Below are 26,026 nucleotides of genomic sequence, written 5' to 3'. Positions count from 1 at the left end.
TAGAACATGGAATGGGGGGGCACTTAGAACACATAATGCCAAGGGGGAGTGCTTAGAATGCCAGAGGAGGGGGTTTGGAACATACCATGTGGGGGGGGCACTGAGAATACGGAATGCCAAGGGGGAGCGCTTTGAACTTGGAACGAGGCGGGAGGGCGCTTAGGGTCGGCCGGGGTGGGGGGGTGGAACGCTGGGCCGGGCGCGCGGTTTCCCGGCGGGGCGCTTTGGCAGGTGCGCGGGTGGCCGGGACTTCCGGCGTTGCCGGGGCGCCGCGGCGGCGGGCGGGCGGACGCCGGGGGATGCGGCCCGAGGCGGCGGCGGCGGGAGCGCGGGCGCGGGCACGGGCACGGCGCGGGGGCGCGGGCGGTATGGCGCGCGGCCGCGGCGGCGGCGGCTGCTGCGGCGGCGGCGGCTGCTGCTGAGGGCGGAGGCGGCGGCGGCGGGCGCGCGCGAGGCGGCCTCAGCGTCGGCGGCGGGAAGGAGGCGGCCTCGGCCTCGGCGGCTGCTCGCGCTCGGAGGCGGCCTCGGCCTCGGCGGCGGCGGCGGCGGCGGCCTGGGCGGGCCCGGTCTCGCCCCCGCGGGCTCCATGGCCCCGGGGCGCTGAGCGCCCGCCCGGCCCGGCCCCGCCTCGGCAGGCAGGCAGCCCGGGGGCGGCCTCGGCCTCGGACCCGGCCCCGGCGGCCGAACAATGAAGCTCCTGAAGCCGACCTGGGTCAACCACAATGGTGAGTGAGCGAGCGAGCGGTGACAGCGCGCGAGGCGGGGGGGGGGGCCCAGCCGGCCGGACCCGGCGGCGGGAAGCTAGGCCGTTTGAAAAAGGCGCCGGCTGCCTGGCTCCCTGCAGCCCCGGGGCACGGGCGCGGAGGCCGGCCGGCCTCGGGCGGTTGGACCTCGTCTCCGCCGCAGCCCGAGGGCAGCCCGGCCCCGCACGCGGCCCCGCAAGTTCAGAAGGAGCGAAGACTCGGTGGAGCCCATCCCCGGCCGCTGGCCCGGGTCACGGCGGGGGGGGGTGTGGAGAGCGCCTCGGACCCCCCCCCCGGAGGAGGAGGCGCAGCCCCGAGTTAGGCTGCCATGCGGTCAGAGCCGCTGGGCACCTTCTCCCCGGTGGGGGCTGGGCCGCCCGGCCGAGAGAGCAGACGGTGCCCCGGGAAGCCCGACCCACGGCTGCCAGGGTTGGCCGGGGCGCTCTGCCAGCGTCGCCTGTGCCCCAAGGACGCGCCGGGCCGGGCTCCCCGCGGACAGCAGCCCCAAGGGGCCAGGCTGGGGGCCCCGGAGCGCCCCCTGGGGGACGGGCGCCCGCGGGGTGGGCCGTCCTCGGCCGGCCAGCTTCCTGAGCCTGCTCGCTGGCTGGTAGGAAGGACCCCCCGCCGTTTTCCGGGAAGTTTCTTGGAGTGTCTGTGTGCTGCAACCTCGGCTCTGCCGGCCCGACCCGGATAATTGAGTGAAGGGAGAAAATGGCCCCTGGGGCTCCTTTGGGTGGTTAGGGTGCCGGGGAGCCGCCCAGGTTTTTAGTGTGGGTGCTGAAGGAAAGGGGCTTTGCCATTCCTCTGGGTCCTGGGGGGCATCCCTGGCTAGCCACCCAGGCCTGCTTCTCCTGGGGCCTTCTTGGTGAAAGCCTCGCGCGGGTCCCCTCTGTGGGGGGCCAGCGTGCTGGAGGCCTGGCCTCTGCTCACGTTTCAGGAAGACCTGAGCAGCTGTCCATCGTTCTTGCCTGTGACCCCCCCCCCATTCGTCCGTCCGTTCTTCTGTAGCTCCTGAAAATAAGCCTGGTGTGTATTGCTTAGGAAAGCGACAGACTGGATTTCACCACACCCAGTGTGGCCTGGTCGGTTCAGAGCCTTGGCTGCCACCCCTTCCATGGAGGCTTCCCAGACTGCTCAGTGGGAAGTGTCCTGACTTTCCCCCCCCCCCAACCATCACCAGTGTGGCTTGTTTGGGCCCCGTTCTAGTAGAAAGGGCATTGGGTTGGGAGCCAACGGGGTTAGACTGGAACCTTAAGATCGTCTCCCTGAGACCTTGAGTAAATGTCTTCACTGTCTGAGTGTCACCTTTGTCATCTGTGAAATGACTAATCCTTGTGCTCTCTGCTGGGATGCTGTCTGAGGGTCTAGAGCGAGCAGGGCCCTTCGAGGTGAGGTGGTCCAAGCATTTAACCGATGAGGAAACTGAGGCTCGTGGGGGGAAGGGACTTGACCAAAGTCATCTAACTAGTAAGCGGCAGAGCTGAGACAGGACCCCAAGATGCTCTGACCCTGTTTCCGGTGGGTTCCCCCCCCCCCATAAGCTGTGTAGCTTTGCTGACAGGGATGTTGTAAGCGGAGTGCCTCAGGTGTTACCTCTCTGACGGCCCTTCTCCCGTGCTTGGGTCTGTTCTGTTTGGGCTCGTGGTGTGCATGCTTTCTCTCACCTGCTGGACTTTAGTTGGGCCTGCCTGGGATTTCCCGCCAGCACATCACCCGTCACTGGGCCCTGGATCAATAAGTGTTTGCTGGATAAATGGACGGATGTGTGAAGGGAAGTGGTGATCTGGTTTTCCTTCATTTATTCAAAGAGCAGTTATTGAACACAGCCTTCGCCGAGGCACTTGAAGGGGATTCGAGAGGAGGGAAAGGCACCGTGTCTGTCCCCAGGGTAGTGACCTCGTCTTGGGGAAGCAAACGTTCATTTTGGTTGTTTCGTGTCCCCTGGGGCCTCTCGGGAGGCTGGCGCTGTCCCTGCCTGGGCTCTGGCCCGGAGATGCGGGACCGGGCCGGTCTGTGCCCCACCCCCATCAGTTCATAGTCAGTTTGTAAGGTGAGCCAGTCTGCCTGCTAGGGGCCTTCCATGTGCCTGTAAACTTAGCGTTGTGTGGGCGCTCACTGTGTGCACCTCTTTCCGATGACGTTCTTTGGTTGGCTTTTCTTCGTTGGGTGTGTGTGGGAGCCCTCCATCTTCAGCTCTCCTTTAGAGGTCACTACAAGTGTGCTAAGAAGGTGGGCCTTTGTTTCTTGGGGAAGGTGGGGTGAGTCAGTACAAAGAACAGCCAAGGCAGGTGGGTGCCCCTGCAGGCCTGCTTGGCTTTTTTGGTTCAGTTCTGGGCCTGGCTCACTGTCCAAGGATAGGTGTTGCTGGCTGTCTGTCCAGCTGCGTATTATATTATATTATATTATATTATATTATATTATATTATATTATATTATATTATATTATATTATATTTATTATATTACATTATATTACATTATGTTATATTTTATTATGGAGAGCAGCTATGCTGCTGTGTAAATAAAAAGGCCTTCCTGCTTGGGTGATCATGGGTTGTGAGTCTCAGTTTCCTCATCTGTAAAATTAGAGTTGGACCAGAAGATACCTTCAGTCCCTTCTGGCTCCAGGTCTGTGATCCCATGGCCTCTTTTAGAAGGCTGTGGCACATCATGATAAGCTGCAGAGGTTTAGGGGAGGGGCTCAGCAATGGGCCTGTCCAATTGCAGAAATGCTCACTACCCAGTAGTGCGTCACTAGGAGTTGAGTTTTTTTCATACACACTTCAAAAAGATGGTTTGCCGAAGTGAAGAGGAGTTGCCGTAGGCATCCTTGAAGAGAATTGGAATTGGTACCGATTCTCCATGCTGCTTTAGGGACAAGTAGATGCGGTCCAGGAAGGCTTCTTGGAAGAGGTGACTTTAGCAGTTATACCCAAGTAGCATCTCAGTTGGGCACCAGTGAGCCCATGAGCCCCAATGTAAAGGCCTCCTTCCATCTGAATGCTGGTTAGGGTGCAATAGGGCACTCCGCCATCATTTCAGTAATTATGTGTAGCTAGGCTCATGAATGGAGCTTAGGAGAAGGGAGTGTGTCGAACTCTGTGTGAAACCCAGGGACTTTGAGGGAAACTGATTTGTTTTCAGAATGCTGTAGCACTCTGTAGCTGTTAGATCTGGCTTCAAAGTGCCTCAGACCCTGGCAGGTCACTTCACCTCTGTCTGCCTCAGTTCCCTCAACTGTAAAATGAACATATAATAGCACCTACCTCCCAGGTCATATAGTAAGCACTTTAAAAATCCTTCCTTCTTTCTTTCCCCCCTTTCTTCCTACCTCCTTCCTTCCCTCCTTCCTTCCCCCTTCTTCCCTCCTATCTCTTTCCTTCCTTTCCCCCTCCTTCCTTCCTTCCTTCCTTCCTTCCTTCCTTCCTTCCTTCCTTCCTTCCTTCCTTCCTTCCTTCCTTCCTTCCTTCCTTCCTTCCTTCCTTCCTTCCATGCCTATGCAGGTTTGTAAGGAGACTGGGCTTTTTAGTTGTTTTGTCTCCTGACAGGTAACAATACTCAGTGTCCCACAGCGCTTACAGAGTATGTCACAGACACATCTCCAGGGAATTTCACGGTGACTTGATGCTTTAGGAGTCAGGCCCTGTACTGCCTCTGGTAACCGAGGCTCCAAGGTTAAGTGATCGGTCCACGATTACAGGCCTCCTGAGTGTCTGGTGAAGGAGTTGCACTCCACTGCATCGTTCATTTTCCCATTGTAGTTCAATTTCTATCCAAGTAATTTAGAGCATTTACAGCGGCTCAGAGAAGTGATCTGGCCAGAAAAGTGTGGATGGTGTTTAAGGACTCACAGGTGTTGAGCATATGTGTGTAAATAGAGTATGCCCATTACTCTGTGCAGATGCAATCTAAGAGGTATTTATTAAATGCTTGCTGTGTGCAGGGCTGTGCAGGTGCTGGGTGCCCGAGCTACAAAGGCAGAACCAAAGGTGGGCACAGGGTCCCGTTTGTTTGGACTGCAAGAGTCACAGAAAGAAGTCTGGAAAGGGAGGACAAAGACGGATCGTGGAGGATCTTAGAGTCCGGGCCAGGCTGAGGAGGAGCTTATTCTCCTGGAGGCTTTTAAAAATAATTTAAATTCAAGCTTTCTCTCAGATATCCCTGCACCTTTTAAAAACTGCTGTTAAATTTCCTGCCAGAGTCCCTTTTTGACTTGAGTAACTTAGCAGCCACAAAAATGCTGCTGAAAAAAAATGCTGCTGAAACATCCTGCAAAAAGTCCTAGTCTAGCCACTGTAATTTTGACTCACTGACAGAAGCAGTGTGCCCAAACCTCGCCTGTCAGGCCTGGCCTGCTGGGAAACCAGGTGTTGGTCACAATTCCTGCCCTTAAAGGGTGTGCGTGGCACTACAGATTGTGTCCTCAGAAGGTGGTGGTATACTTCTCTTTGGGAGTCATCACCAGGATTTAGGAAATGGGTGGAGGTGAAGGTGATCTCAAGTCGGAAGGGACCTATGGCAGGAGGCTAGGGCACTGGTGGTGGCAGGTAGAAAAATAGCAGGCATCTACAAAACCAGAAGATAAGATGACTGGCAGAGGTACAGACGGAATTTGGTTTGGCTAAAGTTGAAGGGTGTGTGTGTGTGTGTGTGTGTGTGTGTGTGTGTGTGTGTGTGTGGTGACTTCAGACTTGGCATTGTTAGGGCCAGGCTCTATATGTACTTCTGGAGGGAGTGACGGCCCATGCATGAAGTCCTGTTTGTGTCTTCTTGGACACAGAACTGCTGGTTTCTTAGGGTATTGAGTCTGGTGTTATTCCAGATTCTCAAGGACAGCTCAGACTGGGGACCTGCCAGCTTTCTTTGTACCCCAGGACCAAGTCTGAACGTTTCCCTTCTGGTTTGACCTCCATAAATTCCTGGTCTGGCTTTGGGTCTGAGCGACATAGCTGTGGACTTTCCTCGGTTTGAGCTCCAGTAGACGGCCGTCAGTTGGAAAGCACCGCAGGTTCAGACCCGTAGAACTTTAGACTCCTCTTTGGTCTGGGCTTCTTGCCGTGGTTTTTCTGCTGCAGGCTTTAGACGAGGCTGGGAGTTGGACCCCATTCTGTTGCTTCCGTTACTCGTGTCTTGCTCCACCCACAGGCCAGGACCAGTGACCAGCACCCGCAGGTGCAGATTCTCTCTCGGCCCCCACTGAATCCGTGGCCCTGCACTGGGTGGTGAGCGACAGAGCTGCCACTTGGCCCCTGCTCCTACTCCTCAAACAGAGTCCGGCCCTCTGTGCCAGTCTCTGGTGCTTGGCTGCAGGCAGGTCCTCAGTCAGTCCTGGGGCTGGAATGCTCAGCCCCAGAGCGCTCCCAGGCTGGCCTGGAAAAATGGCTCACTCTGCTTTTTCCTTGGATCTCCAGGTCAGGGTTGGTCTGGCATGTTTTCTAGGTCGTTGGGGATGAGGTGAGGGGGAGAGCTGGGCTGCACTGCTTCTGGCTGCTCTGCCATCTTGGCTGCTCTCAGGAACAGTCGTTTTCCACTAAATAATGTCGTCTTGGTTTTCTCGTACTCAAATACTCAAAGGATCTGGGATCTCATTGATGTGGAAATTCCCTCCAGATACTCAGATCCGTGCCCACCACCATGTACCCAGCATGCTGGAACACTTCCTCCCATTTCCCTGGCGTCTCGAGGGTGCCTGGGGAGCATCAGGGCTGTCCACCAGGTGTCCTTTTGCACTCTCCAAGGAGCTGGCCCTTTTCTCCCTGTCATACGGTTCTTTGATGATATCTGCCAATCCTCGTCTCCAGATTTCCTCATTCGTTCTGAGTTGCCACCAGCTTTGCCATTACCCTCTGCATGAGAAATTCATTTCCAGTTTTCTGGATGCTGTTGTATCCCACGGCCAGCAGAAGGTTGGTATTACAAAAAGGGCCTTCTGCTTTCATGGGTTGGCGTTATTAGAGGAGCTCTGCAGTTTCCTGAAGGCAATGCTGGCTCACTCTCCTCCTCCTGTTCAAGAGGTGAACAGGACTTTTTCCTAAACCTTTTATTCTTATTAGATTTTTCTTGTGTTGGTCTCCTTGAGGGCAAGACTGGTGTCATCTCCATGGTGCCTTACACAGAGAGAGATGCTTAAAGATACTCGATGTAGGATTTGTAAAGTTCCCAAGTATCTCAATAGGTCAGAAACAGGTCCTGTAACAGGGCTCAGGACAGTCTGGACGCAGACATTCACATTTAGATCACTGAGATTTGAGTGTAATCTCTGCTAATGTGTGCTGTTTTTTTCTGGCTTAGTTCCCTTCCCATACTGGGTAAAGGTCTTGAATGAGTCTAATGGATTGGAGTATTTCTTTCTTTTTTTTTTGCTAGGCCACAGGGTTAGGTGACTTGCCCAGGGTCACACAGCTAAGTGTGTCTGAGGCCAGATTTGAGCTCAGGTCCTCCTGACTCCAGGGCCGGTGCTCTATCCACTGCGCCACCTAGCTGCCCCGTGGAGTATTTCTAAAAAGTAGACTTGGTTGGTTGTCCTGGGTTTGAGAAGAGGACCAAAATGACATCACTGTGCTAGAACCGAGGTCCAGTGTGTCGGACTGTGTCTGATCAGACAAGTAGGAGCTCAGAATGTTCTACCACAAGTTGGGCGCAGATAGCTCATGTGAACCTTTGGGGTGGATTCTCTAACTTTGCACATCTCATGCTTCTGAGCTATTTCAGAATGCTTTGCTCGCAGAGCACAGCCCCTTCTCTGATGTGGGCACGCCATGCGCGGCGGTCCTGTGCCACTGTCTCCCAAGTCACACAATCGATTCCAGAGTTCTTAAAACTTAGAATTCCGGAGGAGGGCAAAAAGATAGTTTCATTTTATGAGAAGATGGAAATCTGGAAGGAGCGCGGAGAGACGGACCACTGCTCGTTCAGAGCCGCCGCCTCTGCCGCCAGTAGGGATGGCTTAGTTGTGGCCGGTTGGCGATTGTCCCATCTCTGACCCTTTCTTCCTGCTGGCGTGATTGCAGTGGCTTCATTTGGGCTTCTTTGGCAGTTCCTAGCCCACCTGGTCAGAGCATTCAGATAAGCCTTGGGAACCAAAGAGCAAACAGAAGCATAGCTCAGCACGCGGTCCAGCCCGCTGCGCCCGTCTCGATTGGCCAGTTTACCCGTTCCCAGCGGCGAAAACAAGCCACAGGTGAAATCAGCCTAGAGCTTCGAGACGGCGGTGTGGAGGGAGTTAATCTGCTGAGAATTGATGGGTTTTATTTTGATCGATACATTTTGGTTTAAATTACATTCGGAAATACCAGAAGCAAGAGTGATAGCAATAGACCCTGAACCACCACGTGACTGCTCGTGATTCTGAGTGTCGCCAATCCCTTCTCTTGTTTATTGATTGTTAAAAGAAGCCCAGACTGAGCTGTCATGAATGGGCAGCAGAACTTCGGTTTTTGCCTATAGGGTCTTGTAAAAAAAATTTAGAAAACCCTTAGTTTTGACATTCTGATGTTAGAGTCCATTTAGTCTAACTCCTTTATTTTTTAAAATTCTATTTTTTTTTTCATTCAGCAAACATCTGTCTTCTCTTCCTCTCCTAATTCAGCATGAGAGATAAACAGTCGAGCAAAACAAATTTCTGCATCGGCCGTGTCCAAAAGAAATCTATTCACGTATGTAGGGCACATTCTGCACCTTCTCGGTATCACTAGCAACTGGGTTAGAGTTACTCCAGCTGACCATCCTCCTTCTGGGCTCTTCTCCCTCCATCCTGCCCTTCTCAGATGTAGCTTTCATCCTGTCCCTTTATGCAGAGAAGTCTTCTGTGGCCCTCAGAGGAGCATATATCCTTATGAGCCAACCTAGTTCCTTGCACATGGAATCATAGATTTAGAGCTGGCAGGAGCATTAGAGGTCATACGCCCTAGGCCCTCATTTGAATGAAGAAACTGAGGTAGTGAGAGGTCAGGTTGTATGCCCAAGGCCTTAGTAGTAAGTGTCTGAGGCTGGATTTGAACTCGGGACCTCCTGGTTCTGTCCACTCCACCCCCAGGCACTTCTAACACAGAGATGCTTGGTAAATGTTGAATTGAATTTGAACTAAAGACCTCTTAAGTGGGACTGTTTGAAGAGTATGGAGGTTGAGAAAGCCTTTCCTAGGCTTTAAAATCTCATTTAGTCTTCATAGCAACTCTGTGTGTGTGTGTGTGTGTGAGAGAGAGAGAGAGAGAGAGAGAGAGAGAGAGAGAGAAGGGGCTGATGCATACTGTTATCATCTCCGTGTTTCTAATGGCAGAACTGAGGCTCAGAGATTTTGGGGTTCCCCAGACCACCAGGTTTCTCTGCACTCTATGGGTGGCAACAATGGTGTGATAACATGGTGGTTGTGAAACTGATCTCAGGAATCCTGGGATCCTGATGGCTGCCCTTTATTCAGGAGAATGCACAATCGGGATGGATCGAGTGCTGGGCCTAGTCAGCTCTAAGGTTCCGCTTCCACCGTAGACGCTCCAGCCGTTTGACGCTCAGATACCACAGCGCCTCTCTCGGCCTCAGTTTCTCATCCAGAAATTGAGTGTCAGACGTGGCGGTCTCTGAGGTTTTATCCACCTCTAAATTGATGATCTGATGATCTCTATTAATTTGCCAATTTTTCAGCAGCAAACAGGTGCTGCTATTCACAAGTGAGTGTTATTTGTGCTATTTTCTTGAAAATAATTAAACTTCATTTGTTTTTATGATTTACTTTTTTTTAATTGAATTTTTTTTCTTTTTTTCAACAAGCAAAACCCATCTTTTTTCCCTCCCAGCTCTTCTCCCTGCCTGTCAAACTGGAAAAAACTTTCAACCCCAAACCCCTGTTACAGACATGCATAGTCAGGCAGAACAGATCCCTGCGTTTCTCCTGTCCAGAAACGTCTGTCTCAGTCTGTGGGGTGAGGCCATCGTCAGTGTCAGGAGGCGGGAAGCAGGCTTTATCCTGAGGCCTCGTGGCTGGTCAGTCATCAGAATGCTCCTGTCTTTCAGAGTTGTCTGTCTTTGCAGTGTGTTGTTGTTACTGTATAAATTGTTCTCCGGGTTCTGTTCACTTCCCTCTGCATAAGTTCCTAACAGTCCTTCCCAGGCTTCTCTGAAGCCGCCGCCTTCACTGTATCTTTCAGCACAGTTGTATTCTCCCACCTTCATGGACCGTTCTGCAGGTGATGGGCCCCCTGCCCTTAGTTTCCAGTTCTTTGCTACCACAAAAGGAGCTCCTGTAAATGTTTTTGTCCAAATGGGCTCTTTTCCTTACTCGTCGATCTTTTTGGGGTGTTGGCCTAGGATGGGTGTGATTGAGTGAAAAGGAGCTCTGTAGTTCAGTAGCTTTGAGGGTGCAAGTTTCAAATGGCTGGCCCAGTGAAGACACAGTTCCACTGACAGTGTAGTCACACAAGTCGGAAGGACTTGGGAGCATTTTTCTTTTCCTTTTTTTGCTCATCGTTGCTGATCTGATGGTGTGGCATGGTGGGGCAGTAGATGGAGTGTTGGCCTTGGCCTCTGGAAGATATAGCCGTGTGACTCTGAGCAGCTCACTTGGTCTCTCCGTGCTCCCCCACGGCAGCTCAAAGCCTATGGAGTTTGCATCAAAAAGTTCCTCTGTGAAGACTGCTTTACCACCAATGAAATCATCTCACAAGTCACATGTGTAAAACAAAATGATGCCCCTTCCTTACCCCCTGGTTATTGATAAGTACGTGCTTTGTGCAGTGTGCTGGACACGAAAGGATGAAAACAACCAGCCCTGTCCTCAAGGAGCTTACTTGTGAGAGAGCTGCGGAGGATACAACTGATACACCAAGGAGTAAATCAAAGGTCATTTATGGAGGGGCCATGGAACAAGGGGTGCTGTCCTGGACTCTTCCACTAGGTGGCAGTGTATAGCTGGTGACGTGAAGTCCCAAAGATGTAAGAGCAAAGCCTTCTCAGACACTACCTGTGTGACTGACCATCTGTGCCTCAGTTTCCTCATTTGTTAAGTGGGGACATCAACAGCACCTTTCTCCCAGGGGTGTTATGAAGATCAGATGAGGTGACAAGTGCTTTGCAAACCTTTAAGCACAAGAAAAACGTTAGTAATTCTAAAGCGGAGGGTACAAGTCAGCCACTGTGGCTGGAGCTTAGGGTATACGATGGGAAAAAATGTGCATGAAGGTGAGGAAGGTGGTGGGGTCCAGGTTGTAGAAGGCTTTCAAACCAGGCTGACCAGGCACATTCTGTTCCAGAGTAAGTAGGGAAACCCTGAGGGTTTTAGGGCAGGAGTGGCCTGGTCAGTTCTGCTTTAGGAAGATTATTTTGGCAACTGGGCAGGGGATGGATGAGAGAGGTGAGAGACTAGAAGCAAGTTAAGGCGTCAAGCATGTATTTTTTTCTCTTTTTTAAAATTTGTGTTTTTTTTAAATTTTCAGTTCCAAATCCTCTGCCTCCTCCCTTCTTCCTCCCCACATTGAGAAGGCAAAAAACCCCCATCCCATTACAAATGTGTATAGTCATATAAAACAGATTCTTACATTAGACATGTCAGAAGGAAGGAGGGTGGGAGGGGAGGGAGAATATCCTTCAGTCTGCTTCTGACTGCGCCAGCTCCCTGTCTGGAGGTGGATAGCGTGCTTTGTCATGAGTCCTTCGAAATGTGGTCGGTCATTGGTTGATCAGAGTTCCTAAGTCTTTCCGATTTGTTTGTCTTTACAATATCATTGTTATTGTATAAATTATTCTCTTGGTTCTTTGCATCAGTTCATGCATGTTTTCCCAGGTTTCTCTGAAATCGTCTGCATCGTGCTTTGCAGCACGGCATCGTTCCATCACATTCATATACCACAGCTTGTTCAGCCATTCCCCACCTGATGGGTGCTTCCTCACTTTCCACGTCTTCACTACAACAGAAGGAGCTACTATAAACATTTTAGTCCATGTGGATCTTTTTCTTCGTTCTTCCGTTTTACTTTGGAGTATGGACCTAGTAGTGTTATCACTGGGCCAAAGGGGGTGCAGCAAGCATTTATTAAGCATTTACTTGGTGGCAGCCAAGCAGGGAGACGGGTTAGGAGCCTCTTGGAATAGTCTAGGCAAGAAGTAATGAAAGTCTGAACTAGGGTAGCATTGAGGTGTGGGGAGAGAAGAGGATCACATGGGTTAGGTATGGTGGCTGTAGAATTTTACACGACTTCACAGTTCCAGGTGTGTGGGAGGTGGAAGGTCAAGGGTGACTCCAAGGTTTTGCATCTTGAATAGGAAGGAAGGTGATGCCCTCAATAGAAATGGGGAATTTTGGCTAGGAAGGGTACATTTAGGAGAAAAGATGAGTTCCCTTCTGGCTGAAAATGTTGACCAGGCATTCAGCTTGAGATGTTCAGTGGGCAGAAGGCACATGGGGTTTGGTGTTCCTGATAGATGTAAATCTGGATGAAAATGAAAATTGAATCCCTGTGAGCAGATGAGATCAGCAAGGGAAAGAATGCGGAGAGAAAAGGAGAGAGCCCCGGACAAAGTCTCTGGGGACACCCCCACTAAAAGGCGAGAGATGCAGCAGAGGAGATTGAAGACTCACAAGTAAGAAGCGGGAGGCAGAAGTCCCATGGAAGCTGAGGGCGTGGAGCATGATGGCCGGGAGCTGGCAGAGCCAGAAGCTGTGAAGGAGCTGAGTAGAAGGAGGTGTGAAAAGGGATGAAAAGAGGAAGGCATCTAGCACGAGTGTTAACCTGAGAGGGCAGAAGCCCTGGAGGCAAGCCTTACTCAGTCAGCCCAAGCACTTGTCAGCCTGCGTTGGTAGAGGGGGAATTTCCTTCCTAGGCATTTTCTATTCCAATGAAATCACACCGAAAGAAAGAAAAGCAACTGGAGTTAGCCTCACATTGTGCTCCATGGAGGGGTCTGGCTCCTGGGCGTGGAGTGAGTGGGGAGAAGGAAGGAGGGTGGTGGGTGGAGAGGATTCTTTGAAGGAGAGCTGGAGGGTAACTTGAGGGGCTGGTGGGCTGACATAAAGGTGGCTTTGCTTTTAATGATGGGGGAGACTTGAGTGTTATTGTTTTAGGCCCAGGGGGGAGGCTCCAGAGAGCTGGTGGTGGCTGTGGGTGGTGATGGACTGCCTGGAGACGGGATTTAAAGGGCAGAAGAGGCAGTGATTCAACCCTGAGAGATAGTCCCTCAAATCCTGTCTTAGTTTTACTTCTGTGTGTCTCCCCGGATCTTTGATGCCATCGATGTGGCTGCTCCCTTTCCTGACCATAGTCTGTGCCCACTTCATCTCCTTGTGATTCGCGATGCCTTCTCGGTGGAATTTTTAGTATTTTACGGACACCAGTGCCACACTTGGGCTGGCCATCTGTGTCCTTCCCTCTCCTCACCTGGCTGGCCTGCCTCCTTTCCCAGGCCCTGACAAGGTAATGAATTATCACTCTGTTTCTATTCAGGGCTGCTTGCCAATTGTGCTCGTAGAGCATTAGTTAATTTCTTTTGCAAGGAGGAAAGTGGGGAAACCTCCGGAATGCCCCTGTGTTAGGAAGGTGTGACGGGAAGAGCCCTGCGCCGGGGCTTAGAGCACCTGCCTTTTAATTCCAGCTCAGTCACCGAGCAGCCTTTTCACCCAGAGTCACTCATGTAGTCATTCGCCCTGCTCTGGGCGGCTCATCGCCAGAGACCTCATTAGCGTGAAGATTGATTCTGCTTTGCTGCTCAGCAGCTCCTTGCCACCCTCCTGCAGGAGCCCCCCCCTCATCGGAGGGCTGGGCCGTAAGCTCCTCCCACGGCCGACGGCCTTTCTGGAGGACTCCAAACTTGGCAGCGCGCTCCTCGTTTCCCATGAGCCTCTGCTTGGCTTCCACTCCAGGAACTTCTTGCTCCAAGATGGACACTCTTTGACACACCTTACCCCCCCCAGCTCTCTTTTGTTCGTTGGCTTCACCCATTTGATTATAAGCTTCTTGAGGTCAAAGGACTGCCTTTCTTTTGTAGACCGTTGACCGGTTGGCCCTGACTCCTCAGTTTCCTCACTGAACAGAAGCTGAGTGTGTGATTCCCTGTTATGGAGCCAGACTGGAGCTGGGGAAGCCCAAAGCTCTTTCCTGTGGAGGATTTGTGCTGGGCTGCCAGCCTGCGTTCTGGTTGGAGGACGCTAGGATTACAGAGGCCAGGGTTTTACCTAAGGCACTGATGTTTGCTTTTTTTCCCAAGTGCTAATACCGTGTGCTCCTGGAGCTTTGGCTGACAGATTTCCCAGAGAGGGCTTCCTGGCCCTGTGGAGAAAGAGGAGTGAAGATGTTCCCCTTCGGCCCAGCTCAGTCTGTCTTGCTCTTCAGTCCACGCTTGCTACATGTTGCTGATAATCTCTCAGTTCTTAACTTTGAGGGAGTATCCCATGGAAATGCCACCTATAAAAAGTGTATTTTTTTTTCCCCTAGTGCCTCTGCTTGGTTGGTATGGGGTTATGGGGGTAGAGAGCTGCCTGGGACCCTGGGAGGTGCAGAGACACAGCCTGAGCTCTAGGCCGGCTCTCCCTTCCCCAGAGCTGCGGGTTGCCCACTTTGTGCTGCTGTGTCCCTGGAGCCTTGTTGGCCCATTCCATGGCACAGGCCCGGACTGGCGCGCTCTCATCTCCTCGTGTAGTTCTGCCTGCTTCTTCCTCCCCTGCGCTCTCAGAGGGGAAGCACAAGCGGTGAGATCTGTCATTTGGGGCCATCAGTCTTCTTGCCTCTTGTGTGGTTTCCTTTCTCCTATTTCTGGGGCAGAGCCTGAGCTTATGGTGTCATTTGCTTTAACTGGACTGTAACTTTGATCGTTGTTTCATATATATATTTATATAAATTCATTTTGAAATTAAATACAAAAAGATTAAAAGACCACTTTTGTGTATACAGTACGACACCAAAAGAAGATTCGCTATGAAACCCTAAAGCTCCGTTTCACAGTTTACTTTATTTGAAAAACTGTGTACCAAATACTATACATTTTCAAAGCTGTCCCACTTTTCTGTGCTTTCTTCTGAATTTTCTTTTGTTCTCTGCTGGGCAGTTTTTATTTTTTTTGCTCCTTCTCTCCCTGCCCTGCGCCATTAGACACAGATACATGTGTACGTGTATGTAAAACCGTGCTCTCCAAACTTCTTTTTATCCGTTCTTTCTCTGGAGGTGGGTCGCATCCTCTTTCACAGGTCCATAGTGGTTGATTTGAGTATTTACAATACTCGAAATCATTCACAGTTTTTTGTAGAACAGTTTTGCTGTTACTGCATGCACTGTTCTCTTGGTGCTGCTTCCTTCACTCACTTTGCATAGTTCGTGTAAGTCTTTCCAGGCGTTTCTGAAATCGTCCTCCCCGTTTCTTATAGCACAGCAGTATTCCATTATAATCATACACCACAGCTTGTTCAGCCTTCCCCCTTCGGTTTCCAGTTCTTTGCCACCACAAGGAGAGCTGCTGTAAACGTTTTAGAACCTCTGGGTTCTTTTCCTTTCTCCCTGAGCACCTGGTGGTGGTATCAGTGGGTCAGAGGGTACACATAGCTTTACGACCCTTTACAGCTCTCCGAACAGATTGCTCTCCCAAATGGTTGGATCAGTTCACAGTTCCACCCACAGTGAATTAGTGTCTCCGTTTTTCCATCCCTCCGGCGTTTGTCACTTTCCCTTTCTATCGCTTGAGCTCCTCTGACAGGCGCAAGATGATACTTTATACATCTGCGTTTGAAATGTTTCACTGATGCCTTTTGTCTTCACGCTCCAGCCCTTTCTGGCTATGGCCTCCCCTGGTACTGAGCTGTAGCCAGTACAAATTAAAATACAGGTGGGCAAACTCCCTGTGGCCCCGTGCCCACATTCCGTGGTACCCACCGTGGGCTGCAGTGCCCGTGGTCGTGTCTCCTCGCTGGCTCTCTCGGTGCTGTGGCTGCTCAGCGCCGTCCTCCGGAGCGCGTTCTGCTGGCTTGCCTCCTCTCGGGCATCGCTGACGCTCTCGGGGTGGTGTGCGCTTCGCCCCACGTGAGTTTTCTCGTGTTTCGATGAGTCTCTGATGGATATTTCCTTCAGCGCAGCCGGCGTCTGTCACATTCCTGGGCCAACGCTCTGTTCAGCCTCAGGGCATGGGTGGGCATGCGTTTTGATTCTCCTTTGAGACCTCAGAGAGTGCTACTGCGGCTGTTTTACGGTGGTATGTCGGGTAATCGCCTAGGCTGCGTGTTCAGGAGTGGGGACCGCTGGGCCAAAAGTGACGAATGGTTCAGTGACTTCACTTCCAGAGCGCCAGACTGTCTTCCAGAACGGTGCTCCACCAAACTCTTAGTTCGCCTGCCTTCTCAGCCCTTTGGCGTCATTTCCATCTTCTTGTCCTCTGTGTCAGCTTGATCAGCGGCAGAGGGGAGACTCAGGGTTGGAGCATTCTTTTGTTGGGTGGTGTTTAGCTTGTATGAATACTTGCATAGCTTCTTCAGAGACTGCCTGTTCATCTGCCTGACCATTTTATCTGTTGGGGAATGGCTTTTATCATATATTTGTATCCGTTTTTAATATCTTGGACGTGGGGTCTCTGTCAGAAATATTTACTGCAAGTATTTTCCCCAATTAATTACTTCCTTTCTGATGTTAGCTGCGTTGCTTTTGTTCATGCCAGAGCTCTTTATGCATTTGAAGTTGTTTGTTTTGTCTTTTGTGATTATGTGTGCCTTACTTTTAAGAAATGCTGTGTGCCAAATTCAGAATTTATTGACATTAAGAGACCTGGGTTCAAATTCTGACTCTGCCCCTTATTTGCTGCTTGACTTGTGACGGGTTATAATCTCTAAGCCTTAGTTTCCTCAGCTGTCACATGAGGATAATACTTTAACTAACTACTTCATGGAGTTGTTTGGAGAATTGCTTTTATCGTTTTTGTCAGTGTGATTAGTGATGTGAAAGTTGGGATGTGAAATGAAGGTCACATTTGCAAATTTGCATTTCTCTTATTAGAGATTTAAACTAGTTTTCATATGGTTGTTAATAGTTTGCAGTTCCTTTAAAAACTGCTGATATGCTTTGACTACTTACTTAGACTAATTCTTTTTTTTTTTGCTTTTTATTTTTTAAGTTAATTTATTTTGAGTTTTCAACATTCACTTCCATAAACTTTTGAGTTTTAAATTTTTTCCCCCTCTCTCTTTGCCTCCCTCCCCAAGATGGCCTGCAATCTGATACAGGCTCTACATATACATTCCTATTAACATATTTTCCCATTAGTCATGTTGTAAAGAAGAATTAGAACCAATAAGAGGAACCACAAGAAAGAAGAAACAAAACAAAACAAAACAAAACAGAAGGAAAAAAAAAGAGCAAATAGTATACTTTGATCTGCATTCAGACTCCATAGTTCTTTGTCTGGATGTGGATAGCATTTTCCGTCATGAGTCATTTGGAGTTGTCTTAGATACTTGCATTGCTGAGAAGAGCCAGGTCTATCAAAGTCACACGATGTGGCTGTTACTTTGTACAGTGTTCTCCTGGTTCTGTTTACTTCACTCAGCATCAGTCTATACAAGTCTTTCCAGGTTTTTCTGAAGTCTGCCTGTTCATCATTTCTTTCTTTTTTCTTTTCTTCTTTTTAAATTTTATTAATTTATTTTGATTTATCAACAATCACTCCCATATGCTTTTGAGTTGAAAATTTTTCTCCCCCTTCCTGCCCCCCCACCCTCCCCAAGACAGCATGCAATCTGATATAGGCTTTACATTTACATTCCCATTAAACATATTTTCTGTTGGTGAAGTTGTAAGTAAAAATTAAAACCAATAGGAGGAACCATCAGAAAGATGAAACAAAACTCAACAGAAGGTAAAAATGAGTGATAGCGATTCAACTTCCATAGTTCTTTCTTTGGATGTGACAGCATTTTCCATCCTGAGGCCTCTGGAGATGTTTTAGATCCTCGTAATGCTGAGAAGGGTTCAGTTTTAACAATCTTAGTGCGTAACATGGCTGTTATTGTGTACAAAGTCCTCTTGGTTCTGCTCACTTCACTCAGCATCAGACCATATAAGTCTTTCCAGGTTTTTCTGAAGTCAGCCTGTTCATCATTTCTTTTTTTTCTTTCTTTTTTTTTTTTTTTTGGTGAGGCAGTTGGGGTTAAGTGACTGCCCAGGGTCACACAGCTATTGAGTATTATGTGTCTGAGGCCGGATTTGAACTCAGGTCCTCCTGACTTCAGGGCTGGTGCTCTATCCACTGTGCCACCTAGCTGCCCCCTGTTCATCATTTCTTATAGCATAATAGTATTCTGTTACATTCATATACCATTCCCCAATTGATGGGCATCCCCTCAATTTCCAATTCTTTGCCACCACAAAAAGAGCTGCTATAAATATTTTTGTATGTGTGGGTCCTTTTCCCATCTTTGTGATCTCTTTGGGATACAGCCCTAGAAGTGCTATTGCTGGGTCAAAGGATATATACATTTTTGTAGCTCTTTGGGCATAGTTCCAAATTGCTCTCCAAAATGGTCAGTTCACAACTCCACCAATGATTCATTAGTGTTCCAATTTTCCCACATCTCCAACATTTATTATTTTCCTATTTTGTCATGTTAGCCAATCTGATAGGTGTGATGTGGTACCTCAGAGTCATCTTTTCAATTTGCATTTCTAGTCAAAACTAATCAATAGTGATTTAGAGCATTTTTTCATACGACTAGATAGCTTTAATTTCTTCACCTCAAAATTGCCTGTTCGTATCCTTTTGACCATTTATCAGTTGGGGAATGACTTGAATTATAAATTTGACTTAGTTCTGTATATATTTTAGAAATGAGGCCTTTATCAGAGACACTGGTTAGAAAAATTCTTTCCCAGTTTTCTGCTTCCCTCCTAATCTTGGATACATTTGCTTTTTTTGTGCAAAAACTTTTCAATTTAATGTAATCAAAATGATCCATTTTGCATTTCATAATGTTCTCTATCTCTTGTTTGGTCATAAATTCTTCCGTTCTTCATAAATCTGACAGGTAAACTATTCCTTGCTCTCCCAGTTTGCTTATAGCATCAGCCTTTATATCTGAATTGTGTACCCATTTTGACTTTATTTTGGTATCTGGTGTGAGATTTGGGTCTGTGCTGAGTTTCTGCCATACTCTTTTTCACTTTTCCCAGCAGTTTTGGTCAAACAGTGAGTTCTTATCTCAGAAGCTGGAGTCTTTGGGTTTATCCAACAGTGAATTACTGTAGTCATTGACTACTGTGTCTTGTGTACCTAACCTATCCCACTGATCCACCCCTCTGTTTCTTGGCCAGGACCAAGTAGTTTTGATGATTGCTTCTTTATAACACAATTTAAGATCTGGTATGGTTAGGCCACCTTCTCTAGCATTTCTTTTCATTAGTTCCCTTGATATTCTGGACCTTTTATTCTCCCAGGTGAATCTTGTTGTTTTTTCTAGTTCTATAAAATAATTTCTTGGTAGTTTGATTGGTATGGCACTGAATAAGTAAATTAATTTAGGTAGAATTGTCATAGTTTTGAGGCTCCTCGATGCAAATCTGCTGTGCTCTGTGTCCAGCATCCTGTGCCTTTGTGGCTGGAAATAATGCCACCACCTATGGCCAGTGTGGATGGATCCCTCCTGGTGGGGGGAAGGCAGAGGGCAGCTGAGCTCAAAAAGTACAGCCACTGCTCCAGAACTTGCATTTTGCTTTGTTGTTTGTGGGGAATATACTCGTCTCTGGTGGCGATTGCCCTGTCTGATCCAGCTGGTCGATCGATGGCCACCTCCTCCCAGCACCTGCGCTGACTGCTGGGGACACCAGCCTAAGCATCTTGGAGCCCTCTGCATTTGAAGGGCGTTCATGGCTAGAGTTGAAACAGGCCACGCACAGTCCATTCAGAAAGCATTCATTAAGACGGGCCATGCAAGAGGGAAAGGGGCAGTCCCTGTTCCCAAGGAGCCACAAGAAGACATGATCCTGAGCAGGGTTCCAAAGGCTTCATTCATCAGATTGAGAAGGGGGCCCAGGACACTAAATAGTAATGATGATAACAGCCATACTTGTAGCTAGCATTCACAGAGTGCCTACTACCTTTCAGCACTATGCTAAGCACAGACCACATTATCACACTGGATCCTCATCACAGTCCCAGGAGGGTGTTATTCCCATTTTATGTTGAGGAAACTGAAGCTGAGAGGTTAAGTGACTTGCCTGAGGTCACACAGCTAAGTGTCTGAGGCCAGATTTGAACTTAGGGCTGCTGGCTCCAGGGACTGCCTCTCTTCATTGTCCCCATAACTTGTCTTTGTACTGTTGGCTCTCATACTCTTTTCTCCCAAATGACCCATGTAGGTTCCTTGAGGGCAGGGACAGTTTTGGTTTTGAATCCTCCTTGTCTAACTCGTGCTCTGCAGCATAGGTGCTTGATAATTTTTTTAATTAATTGAGCTCAGGTGCAAGGCTGTGCCTTCCTCCCTAGTAAATTTAATCTCCTGTGCTGAAATTGTGCTAGGAGGGATCACCTGCCTGCTCCCGGGGTGGAGGGAAGGGCTGCCTACGTCCCAGCAGGACCAGAGCTGGAGAGGCTTGAAGGACAGATCAGGCTGGGTCAACCTGGGGAGCCTTGGCCCCATGAGGCTGCTCTTGGCTCCAGAGGCTTGTGAAGAATTTCTCTTAGCCTGTTGGGATTCCTTGAAGGTGGAAATACCTGATATGTTTGAAACAATTCCACGGGCTTTTATCAGCCCAGTGTCACTCCCTATCAGAGTCTTCTTGGCCCTTGATTCTGTCATTCAAGGCATACCCTTTTCTTCTGTAGGAGAGGCCTGTGTCCAGCCGCCCCCGGCGTCTGATGCTGGGGGACTGTGGGCAAGTCTTTGCAGCTTTTGGAGCTTTAGTTTCCTCATCTGAAAAGTGAAAGGAAGCCCAGTAGGATAGTGACCTCCTGTGGCCACAGAGAGGTCCCGGGAAAAGGTGCGCAGTGCTTGGAATGTTGAGGCTCAGCCCAGTGTCACACTTCACTGTCACCATGACTGGCTTTGGTGTCATCTCCAGGTTGGATGAGTATGCCACATAGGCCTGCGTCCATGACACAGAGAAGAATGTTGGGCAGCAGATAGCCAAGGAGAGGCCCCTGGATCCCTCCAGCAGAGATGGTTGTGTCGCTTCAAGATGCCGTCAAACCACTCAGGTTCCTGTCAATCTGCTAGTTTCTTATCTGTCTATCTAAACTGTCCCTACCTAGGTCACATCTCCTCATCTTGTCCTTCAGTTAATTAGGTTCCAGGCATTGAGAGGCTTTGCCAGTTATCTTTTTGAATTTTAGGTATACTAGATGGATTCTTCGGTCATCAGTCTGGCAGTTCTGTCAAGAAAGACACTCCCTTGTCAGTGCACTTGGGTATTTAAGCAAATATCTGTGTCAGTGGAGACTCCTGGGTGTGAAAACTCTGTGGGACTTCACTGGTTGTGAAGGTGTAAATAGTGCCCTGTGGTCTCTACCACTCTCGAACCTGGAACCATCATAGCCCCACTTAGCTCATGTATTTAGTTAGTGGGAAGAGCCCCTGTTGGAGAATGTTGTTGTTCACTTGTGTCCAACTCTTCACGACCCTGTACACCATGCTGTCCATGGGGTTTTCTTGGCAAAAATACTGCAGTGGTTTGCCATTTCCTCGTCCAGTGGATTAAGGCAAACAGAAATGAAGTGACTTGCCCAGAAAGAGCTGATATAAACGTTTTTGTACATGTTGATTCTTTCCCTCTTCTTTGATCTTTCTGGGGTACAGACCCAGTAGTGGTCTGTAGCTGGATCGGAGGGTAGGCACAGTTTGGTTAACTTTCTGGTTGTGATTCCAAATTGTTTTCCAGGGTGGCTGGACCAGTTAATTCACAGCTCCCTGCAGTGTGTGACTTTCCCACAGCCCCTCCAGCACTGACCATTTCCCTCTTTGTCATCTCTGCCAGTCTGTCAGGTCTGCTCTTCAGGAAGCTGACTGGAGCCCATTTCCAAAGCAACTTGACTCTCTCCATCAGAGGATCCACATCACAGAGCAGGTTCTAACTCTGACAAAGGTCAACCTCCTCTAACTCCGTTTGCAGGCTTTCTCCTGTGGCCCTTTGAGAACGTCCTCTGAGGCGTTCAGATCCTAGCCTAGTTTTACGTGGGCATCTAAGTCACCTTCCCTCTCCGTCCCTGCTGGGCTGAAGAAGGAAAGGAAGTGAAAAACATCACTGAATTTCAGGACTGGAAAAGGCTTTTTAAGATTGTTTGGAGCTATGCTGTCATGTTCATAGGCTCTAGAACCACATGGGACATTGGGGGTCCACCAGTTCAGTCATCTCACTGTAGAGAAAAGGAAATTGAGACCCCAGGAAGGGGGAAAGGTGCTTTCCTGAGCTTACCCTGTTACTCTAGTTTGTGCCTGAGCTGGGTCCAGACTAGAGCTTGGAATGCCAAGGTCAGTACTGTTTTCTCCTATATGTACGATAGGAGAGAAAGAAAGGATTATACCTGACAGGTGGCAGAACCGAGACCAGGAGCCAGGCTTTCTGCTCTGCCACAGTATCTCATCATTTGGAATCCCAGCCTTATTTAGCTGGACAGAAGCCTCTTTGGGAGATGGTGGTGCCTTTACTTCAAACCACAGGACGGAGGAAGCTGGTGACTAGATGACTGCAGCTCTTTGCGGGTAGCTTCCTCTCCCCTACGGTCCACCATTTAGTCTAGTCATTTACCAGTTTAGTAGGCTTTGCTTAAGGAGCCCTTCACCAAGGTGGGGTGGGGGAAGGGAGGGACTTTGGCCAGGCTTCAGTCACCTTGAGGCAGAGCTCTTGGGCCTGTGGAGTTGGGCCCCGGCCGGCTGTCCCTGATGCTTCTTGCCTCGGTTGGGGTTCTAGCTCCATGTTCTAGAGGCACTGCTCACTTTGCCTTTTGTCCTCAGAAGTCAGCACATGCAGCTGAGCATGCAGCCTAGTATTGGGGAAGGGGCACTGGGCCTTAGGATGCCAGGGCTTCAGTCTCAGTGCTGCTGGCATTAGACGGGTGGCCCCTTTCAAGCCTCAGGGCCTCTCTGAGCCTCAGCGTCCTAGTCTGTCTCCCGGAGGGTGAATGTTTGTGAAAGGAAAGAAGGTGGGGAGAAGAATCCTGGGGCTGTTTGTCCCTCAGGATGCATCCTGCTGGTAGGAGCAGAGTCACCTGCCTGCCCTGGGCCTGAAATCGTCCTGTCCCTTGGTCAGGTGCTGCCTGTTCTTAGACGCCTCCTCTGATCCCTTGCTGTCTACCGGAAGGGGTCCAGGCTTCCTCAGGCACAGCGGCCCGTGGGCAGTGAGTCATGCCTCGTTTGCTTCGTTGTTGTCCCCTACGTCCTTCGCCAGGGACGTTGTTCTCTTAGCCTCTGTGTCTGCAGGGCCTTGCCAGTGGTGCGCCATCCAGGGCAAGTGCCCAGGGGGTGTTTGTCGGATTCATTATTGACTTGCTCATGATCACAGATTGAGCTTTTGTCTGAGTAGACACGAGCTAGAACTCTAGTTTTCTGCATCTATATGTACCAGGCACTATGGGAGGCTCTAGGAATGTAGTTGCTGCCCTCAGGGGGCTTACGTTCTAATGAGGGAGCCAACATGCGCACGAGTAGGTATGTGCCAGACAAACTCAAGGTCACCTTAGAGGGAAGGCGCCGTCAGCTGGGGGACCAGAATGGACCTTCCATCGGAGGAAACTGAGGCTGGGGATGCAGAGGGGAAGAGGGCACATATTGTGAAAAGCTTTAATGCCAGACAAAAGGGTTGCTCTTGGATCCTCAAAGTCATAGGGAGCCCCTGGACTTTATCGAGTACGGATTTGTGGCATGGTTATATCTCTGCTTTAAGAAAATCGTTTTGGTGGCTCTATGGAAGATGGATTGGTGTGGAAGAGATTAAGGAAGGGAGACCAGGGAGCCTCGTGTGGCATAGTCTGAGAAGAGCCTGAACTTGGGGGAAGCTGTGTCAGTGGAGAGAAGGGGGGTGGGCTCTGTCCTAGGAGTGTGGTAGGGTCAGACGCTATGAGATGTGGCAGCTGATCGGATATGCAAGATGGGGGACAGGTTAGCACGCCTGAGTGATCAGAAGGATGGTGGTGCCCTTGACATAAAGAGGGGAGTTGGGAAGGAAGGAGGGCTTGTGGGGAAGAGGATGAGTTCTGTTTGGGACATGTTGAGTTTGAGATGCTTAGAAATGCATCAATGTAGTCAGTAGCGTGGGCCCGGTGTGTAAGAGAGAGATGGCGTCTGGACGTCGGGATTTGGGAGTCATCTCTCTAAACCCGTGGGAGCTGCTGAAGTCACCAAGCGAGAGAACACCTCGAGGGAAGAGAACCGGGGCCTGGGACGTGCCTCAGGATGTGCCCGCGGTTAGTGGCTGTGATCTGGATGATGAGCCAGCCAAGGAGAAGTCAGACGGCCAGGAGAACCAAGAGGAGGCGGAGTCATGAAAAGCCAGAGAGGGAGCATGAGCAACAGAGTCAAATGGTACAGAGGGGAAGGAGGGGGCCAATTAAGGAAAGGCCGCTAATCGTCAATGGCAACTGGATGACGAGGTGGGCAGTGTTCAAGAGGGAGAGCAGGGGAGGTGGAGGCATTGACTCTGCTCAGAATTCTCCAGGAGTTTGGGTGAGAAGGGAAGGAGCAACAGGCCAGGAGCTAATGGTGACAGTAGGACTTTGTGGGGAATGAAAAGTAAAACCAGAAAGACCAGAGGGAAGCCAGAATTGCCTTGGAAAAGCCAAAAGCCAAGCAGCCACACCTTTGACGGCTCTTTCTGTCCTCCTCCAGGAAGCCCTTTTGGACTGAGAAGAGAAGGTTTGCCCCAAGCCCTCATCCAAATGTATGACTTCTGCAACTCACTTTCCCTCCCCTTCTGATAAAATTCACTTGTGCATGGGCCTTACATTTGATCTCAAGCTGTCTCGGTCCCGTCTTGTCCCGCTACCTGCTGTGTCTCTACAGATGCAGGTGGCTGTTGCTGGAAATTAGCCAGCACATTTTTAGGATGAGCCTGAACGTGGGTGGCTAAATGCAGAGCTTCTCTTAGGCTGGGAGGCCAGGACCTGTAATTCAAGTCCATCCCCCAGATTAGGCTTGAGAGAGTCTAGCTAGACCTTTGTGGCACCTTATCCTTGTGTCTCGTGCTTACTGCGGGGCCAGCCACGTAGGAAACGCTGGACAAATGTCTGCCGGATGCATCAGGCACTAAATACCTAAAATGTACAACAGCAGACATTTGTTGAGCTCCTGGTCTGCACCAGGCCTCGTGCCAAGGATCGAATGAGCTGGCCTTCTTTGGATCCATTCAGAGGATGGGGGAGTTTTGGGGAGGAAGCCAGTGGGCATAGAACAGGCTAGGAAAGGTGGAAGGGATACCCGGTGCTGCCCAGTCCCCAGAGAAGATACCAGGATGTAAGGACGATATACTTGAGGACCGCCTTCAGCCTTCATCGCTCACACGTAGACAGGAGGAAGGAGCTTGGTAGAGGAAATGATGGGCTGGCTGTCCGCCCTATTGACTTCAGAAAGGGCCCTTGGACCAAGCTCCTCTCCATGTCCTAATAAAATATGGCCCAAAGCTCAGGTGACTGTTTTCCAAGCAAAATTATAAAGAAGATAGGATCACAACCAAGACCATGTATAATGTGGGGGAGAGAAGAGACCCCTGCCCAACATCCCTCTTATAATTAGTAATGTACCAATTAGCACCCCTCCCTCCCTCCCTCCCTCCCTCTCTCTCTCCCTCTCTCTCTCTCCCTCTCTCTCCCTCCCTCCCTCCCTCTCCCTCCCTCTCCCTCCCTCTCTCCCTCTGTCCCCCCTCTCTCCCTCTTTCCCTCCCTCCCTCTCACCCCCACCCCCACCCCAGCTTTGATAGTGAGGAAGAAGAAAGGTCTCTTTATGCCCACAGAACATGAGTGGCTCTGGTTTGGCTTAAAATTGTGATGTTTGAATGAGGACGAAAAGTTTACCATCATCTTACCCCATGAGGGAAAATCCTGGCCCCATGTGCTAGGAGGAGATACTAACTACTGCTCCACACTCCCCACCCCTTCTCACCTTCTCCTTTTCCCCTAACCCCAAGCCAGATTCTGCCTTTCCTTCAATCCCTGGCCTCTGTGCCTTCTCCAGTGAAGCCTGCTGTGATTCCCGTGCACTGAACAGATTTCCTCCCTCCTCTGCAATGCACTTTGGCTGTCTCTTATTACACTTTTCTATTCTTTCCTCATTCTGTTTGATTAGTATCCACGGCTTCCAGAAGCACTCTCCTTTAACCTTAAAGACCTTGATTGAAGGCCCTGCCC

General features: G+C 50.0%; 1 protein-coding gene across 2 annotated transcripts in view; it reads left to right on the top strand.

The window, feature by feature from the left end:
* The first annotated feature begins 587 nt into the window (after positions 1–587).
* Positions 588–26,026, top strand: part of HIRA (histone cell cycle regulator) — an 86,114-nt gene continuing 60,675 nt past the window's right edge. For both annotated transcript variants that reach the window (XM_078154451.1, XM_020996404.2), the window contains exon 1: positions 588–725. In XM_078154451.1, the coding sequence (XP_078010577.1) occupies positions 689–725 (37 nt within the window). In that variant the 5' untranslated portion in view covers positions 588–688. The remainder of the gene's footprint in view (positions 726–26,026) is intronic.

This window comes from Phascolarctos cinereus, unplaced genomic scaffold (genome assembly GCF_003287225.1).
Source record: "Phascolarctos cinereus isolate Bilbo 61053 unplaced genomic scaffold, phaCin_HiC Scaffold_4;HRSCAF=312, whole genome shotgun sequence".
Lineage (NCBI taxonomy): Eukaryota > Metazoa > Chordata > Mammalia > Diprotodontia > Phascolarctidae > Phascolarctos > Phascolarctos cinereus.
Note: the sequence above shows the minus strand (reverse complement) of the source record. Positions and strands in the feature narration are given on the sequence as shown.